Source organism: Gasterosteus aculeatus, chromosome 5 (genome assembly GCF_964276395.1).
Source record: "Gasterosteus aculeatus chromosome 5, fGasAcu3.hap1.1, whole genome shotgun sequence".
NCBI lineage: Eukaryota > Metazoa > Chordata > Actinopteri > Perciformes > Gasterosteidae > Gasterosteus > Gasterosteus aculeatus.
The window spans coordinates 13,495,048-13,501,047 of NC_135692.1; the positions used below are offsets into that span (position 1 = coordinate 13,495,048).

Sequence of the window (6,000 nt, forward strand, 5' to 3'; positions counted from 1 at the left end):
GGTTCAACTTCAACTAAAATAGTGGAGCAAAAGGAAATGCCAGGAATCAATATCTTTAAAAGACAAATTCCATTCCTCCCTCAAGTCACGTTTTTTTTATAAAATAACACTTTCTACCTCTGTTGCACAGTGCCTGTTGTACAAATGTCAGTGGGGAAAACAATCATTTCCAAGTTCTGAATCAACGCAGCTCCTTCTGTTCTCAAGCATATTCCAAGTTGCTTTGGCAGCAAAATCTGAGGGACAAAACAGGGTCCAAGTTAATGTATAATTATAACACAGTCAGCAGTCAATCATTGTTGTCATTTGTGCCGTTGTCATGATTGGATTAGAAGAAAATTGTAGGCTAATCAATATTCTCAAATTGAGTGAGTGAACACATGCATATATTAGAGACTATAATAGAAGTGCGTTGCGTGTGTGTTTCTGTGGGAAATGCTGTTTATTCTTGTCACGCGTCCTCTGTCTTCCAGTGTTTTCTGCCTCTCTCTAGTATATCCCAAAAAAAGTAGCCCAAACCGAGAAGGATTTAATGAAATACGTGCTTGATTAATCTCACAGCGAGTCTGACCCATTTAGCATCAGGAAGTTGTACTTTTTTATTTTTTTTGTAGTTGAGATAAGCAGCTGCCCTTCGGTTTTAGACCTTTAACATTCAATAATTACAACAGCCATCTTTCAGCTTTTAGTTAATTCTAATTAAAACATCCGCATGCTGATAGGGAACAAAATTGACATGGTTCAGCTTTATCAATATAACTTTTCACAACATCAGACTGGGGTCAACTTTAGTCATGCTTATTGCTCCACAGACCGGGATATTTGGCAATTAGTATAGTTGTTAGTCGACTGATTGAATTAAAGGAAATGTTGGAGTTTATTTGAAGGACAAGCTAGAAAACAGTCCACCACCTTATACATAGTTGTCTTTTTGTGTATTTGGCACTGCTGCCATGCCAAATTATTTAATCAGTTTTGGAGATTGTTAGATTGTTTGCCATTAAAAAATAATGTGGGGTAATATTGTCCTTCTGATTTTTGCAGTATATATTTGTGGTTGTCAGGGAAAGATCTTTCATTAAAAAAAAGACTCTGGAGACCTTGAATAATGCTCACCAGTCAATTTCAGTCAGGTCAATTTCACCAGCGCTTTTTTTAGTAACTGAAAACCTGCAAAACTAATGACCATCAAACCATCAGCATGCTAACAAGCTAAAGTGGTGAACCAACTATTACCTGCTAATCATCAGCATTGTAACTAATGTTAGTATTCAGCCCAAGTAAGGCCTCACACAGCTACTGACCCTTGAGTCAAATCCCTCTCTCCCTCTCTTTCTCCTATTCGACTGTGCCATGGCAAATGATTTAATGTGCATGTCGTGTACATTGAGTAGCGTGATGCCGGTGAACCCGGGAGATGAGATACATTTGATTCAATAAATCCGTTTCTGAATTCATGCTACGTTTTGTAGCAGTAGTGTGTTTAACCTGCGACGTTCCCTCCTGCTCACAGGAGCAGTTCCCTTTCACTCAGTCCTGCCCGGCGACGGAGGGAGACGCTTTGCTTCAGGACTCCACCGATTTCCACAGGGAAGCACAAAATATCCACGAATCTCATCGAAGGATCCAGAGCGAATGGCCACGTCTACAAACACCTGCAGGAGGACGAGCCAGCAGACGTGGAGTCCATGAGAAGGTGAAGCTTTTTCTCTCTCTATAGTCTTGTTGTGTTGGCGTGAGTCGCAATGAGGAAATCATCTTCGCCCCTTTTTCCACCGCCGGCATCAAACACTCGGTCCAGTGACGCTGACCGCTGGAGAAAAAAAAGAAAATCCAGGTTCATGCTCGAGTTGAAATCCGCCAACTGGCCTCATGGAATCTGATCCAGGGAAACAAATTAGATCTGCTGTGCCCTCCTTTCGACTGAGACTGCCACAATTCATTTGGAGAACAACACTGGAGAGCTGCTCGACGGCGTCACGGTGCTGGTGAAGTCCAGGAAATGAGTCTGCGTGCGACGCGCCCCACACTGGCTGCTGGGTGGTCGCCGTGAATAAAGATGTGATTTATCTGCAGGCCTGGAAACGCACATGAATCTCCAGAACGGGTTGATATTCGCCAACGACCATCCATTCTAGACACGTGTAAACGTCGAAGCATTATGGTGAAGATATCAACTGAAGTTAATTTCATGTTCCCGCGTATGTACGAGCTGAACGCGAGGACGCGACGGTCGACTGACTGCAGCCTTCTAGAACAAGACTGCAAAGAATCGATTTCAGGCACTGACGCCTCTTAAATTCTCCTTCTTATGCTCCTTCTGATGTCGAGTGAGGACGGCGAGGTGCCCTATTTCATGGCTATCACCGGTGAAGCACAGCTCCTGGCGCTGTTTCAAGGAGGCTTTGGAAGCAGGGAGGGCTTTTTTTTTTTTTTTTTTTGGCAGAGACACCTCTCGCCAGTTGGCTATCTGGGGGCTTAAAACAACTTACACATTTTATAAGTACAGTCTGGTGATCCTCGTTGGCTCAAAAGAATAGCGTGAAGTGAAATTCTGTTTGGACGTCACTTATCAAAGAGGGATGTTCACCGTACGTCTTCAAGGAGGAAGTATTTCAGTTAAGGTTTTTCTTTTTGCCTCAATGATCTTCAGATTATAAATGAGAATTAACATGTAACATGTGTATACATCCTTCCCTGATGATTGAAATGCTTGTTTAGTATATTATAGTCGTGCATAACGTGCTCAAACTAAAACTTTGAATTATTTTAGATTTAAGGATGCCAAACATCCTCTTTCGGCCTCAGGAAGGAAGTCCTGTTCAGCACACGACTCCGCATCGGCCCAATTTGCCGTCGGTGTGTGCGACTCGAACGCCGGCGCCGCTATGGGAAAACGTCTGTCGGCGCAGTCGCGTTCCTCGCGCCCTCCACACGCTTAAAAAGTGGCGCGCCACGTTTCCACCAGCACGCCGATCTGATCGGCTTGTGAGATGCACTCCGAGCCGCCAAACTCTTTATGTGACCTATTTCCATAATTTACATTTTTAAACAAAGCTCCATGGAGCTCGGCGGTCCCATCAAATGGTTGTGAGGGGGGGGAGATCCTCCAGGAGCAGCTTCCCTCTTAACCCCCCCCCCCACACACACACACACACATGCTGGTGTTAACAAATAAGCAAACTGATGAGACAAAGAGAAATCTGTAGACTATAGGCAATTTAACCCAACACAGTGTTTGGGAGCGGAGCTGAGGATTAGGGTTTGGATCTAATTATCCGTTGATAATTCCCTCGCGGATCCATCAGTCAAGTATCGCTCGCCTTCAGGAGGTTCAAATGACGTGTTTCTCGACTTAACAGCTATACGAGCTACCGAAGCTTACAGCCCCCTCTTCCTCTTCCTCCTCCTGCTCCAGCCCCCCCCCCCCCCCCCCCCCGTCCTCTCCCTTGTTGCCATGGATACACTCTCTCATCTCTGGAAATGAGAAACGGGAGGTGGAAAGGAGAGTGAGAGAACACGAGTGGGGTAGGTGAGGAAAGAAGGGAGATTGTGCAGAGATGATGAGGGCAGTGAAGGAAAGATGGAGGCACGGAGTGCGGTGGAAAGTGTTTGAGGCGACAACAGCAAACAAACACGAGAACACCGCCACGTTTTCCTTTTTGTGAAAACAAATCCCCGGAGAGTATTGTCAGTTTCATTATCTAGTGTCAAAACATATATTTACCCATGACAGATAAGGAAAGAATTGTCGGCAAAATCTGCCATGGGAGTTATTTTTATGTTTTGATCTGCCGGATTTACCTCCAGCTAGCATTTGCCCTTCTAATACCGAGGGAGGAATAGGAAAGTAATTCAATAATTTAAACTTGGTTATGCTGCAAACAGTCTCTGAAGGGCTGACAGTAACACTGGCTGTCTCCTAAGGCTTTGCCAGGGTGATTCTAAATGTGTATTGAGTCTTCAGTAACAATATTAGCTCTTTTGTACGTTCAACTGATGTACAAACGTACCCACTTGACTCTGGATATGTTTCCCAGCTCTCCTGTATTATTTTCACACTGAAACCGATGCCTTTCATGATAACGCCCTCATACTTGATGGCAGGATGCAAACACACTCTACAGTATGACGCCATTGTCCCATTGTGAATCCTCATGATTAGGTGTGTTCTGATTGTGCAGTGGAATTAGAAGACACGGGTTCAAGGAGAGACATTATTCCACAACCTCCCACAGGCGGAGGTCAGGCACCCCAGCTGCTGTGTTTCTAGACGGTCAAGAATGAAGGGATTTTTCAAGCGCATGCAGCAAAAATATGGACTGCTTTGGTCCAGGATTATAAATAATACACACACAATTATGAGAGAACAATGGCTGAATAGTATTTTCTTTGGTGCAAGACTTTCTTTTGTTCAATCTAATGAGGGAAATGAAATTGTAAAAAGCACAAAAGAATAGCATCTTTTATCTCCATATTGTATATTAGGTTTCTCGGACAAAAGGCTACTAGTTTAATGACTTGTTTGCTCTTTCTCACACCGGCATTTCTATTCTATTCTTCTGCCTCAAGGTGTGACTCTGCCGGCGGAAAGACCGGCATCCTCCTCGGCAGGTCCTCCCTCCCTCACTTCGCAACCAGAAAGGGATGGACGGAGGTCCCGTGCACCCGTCTGGATAAGGCCGCTCCCTACCTTCCCCCTTCCCTGCGCACCCGTTCCGTGCCCATCATCCCCTCCCTCCAAGCGCGCGACCTCGACGGCGCCGACACGAGCGAGCGGAACCAACGGGAGCTCCCCAAGTGGCACCCCGGGTCGGCTGGAAAGACGGCGGAGGCCCCGGGCGGTTCTCCCTCCCCGCCGCGTGAGGGTGTGGCCGTCGTCGTTGCGCCGCTGCCCCGCTCCTTTGAAGTCACCGTGGAGCCGGCGCAGGAATTAAAACAGAAAGGCCTCTCCAGCCCGGCGAAAATGCCCGGGTCTCAGAGCAAGATCCACCGCGGCGGCTCGAACACTCCAGAGGCCGCGGCCGCGCGGGAGTCGGAGGGGAATTGTCCCCGATATCCGGCCGGGGCTCCGCGCGCCGGCGGAGGGACCAGAGGTTTGAAGGCAGCGGGCCAGAGAGAAGCCCGGGGTCACTGCCGGGGTCAGACGTCCCACGCGGGCGGAGGCGCGAAATTCTCCCTGGCCGGCAAAGCGCCCGGCTGCAGAGGAGCCGGAGGCACTCGCGCCAGCCCCTCTGCGAGCTGATTGGATTAACGCCGGAAAGACATGGTTCCCGGTGACTGTACTGCGTGTTTGCCGGTGGCGCGGGATGGTTGGGAGGCGGAAACTGTCTGTGAGGCCACGCGGACCGGAAACACACAGATGGACGTCAATTTTGATGAAACATGAACAGATTGAACTGCAGACAACAACGACAACAAAAAAAAAATACTGACGTCTAATTATAAAGAAGAAGAGACAAACAAAAACACATGAATAAATGTGAATAAATGTGACTCGATAAGGAAAACAAAACCATGACTTGAGTGGGAGCTTGAACTAAACAGTGTATTGAAAAAAATGTCACTATTTAAAAGGAGCTTCTACTTAGAAACCAAAATAGTGTGTCATCTCTGTTGTTTCTCTATTGTAAAGAAATAAAATTATATATGTCATATAATATATGTCATATAGGCGTATATATATATTTGACATACAATTGTGACAAAATAAAGACTAAGATAACAGTGTTAATTAAGGGTTGCGTTCATCTGAATCCATTTTCATTAAACATATGTTTGTTTCTTAGAACTGACATAACTAACAGAATAGTAGTTAGCTGTTCTGTGTGTGTGCGCGCGCGCTTTTATTACCCACACAAAAATGTGTTAACACAAACACAATGTGGGTACCTGCTTTTTAGGGGGGGACAATTGTAAGTCATTATATTTGAGTGTTGCTGTTAGAGTTGGGGTAAGCCTGCAGGGAAGGAATTAAGGTGTATTTAATGTTCCCTAATG

General features: G+C 46.0%; 1 protein-coding gene across 1 annotated transcript in view; it reads left to right on the plus strand.

Moving 5' to 3' along the window:
* Window positions 1-5,734, plus strand: part of nrg3b (neuregulin 3b) — a 72,037-nt gene extending 66,303 nt beyond the window's left edge. Inside the window, exons 8-9 of the mRNA XM_078103800.1 lie at window positions 1,514-1,696; window positions 4,573-5,734. Coding sequence (XP_077959926.1) covers window positions 1,514-1,696; window positions 4,573-5,245 — 856 coding nt within the window. The 3' untranslated portion in view covers window positions 5,246-5,734. The remainder of the gene's footprint in view (window positions 1-1,513; window positions 1,697-4,572) is intronic.
* The last annotated feature ends 266 nt before the right edge of the window (window positions 5,735-6,000 follow it).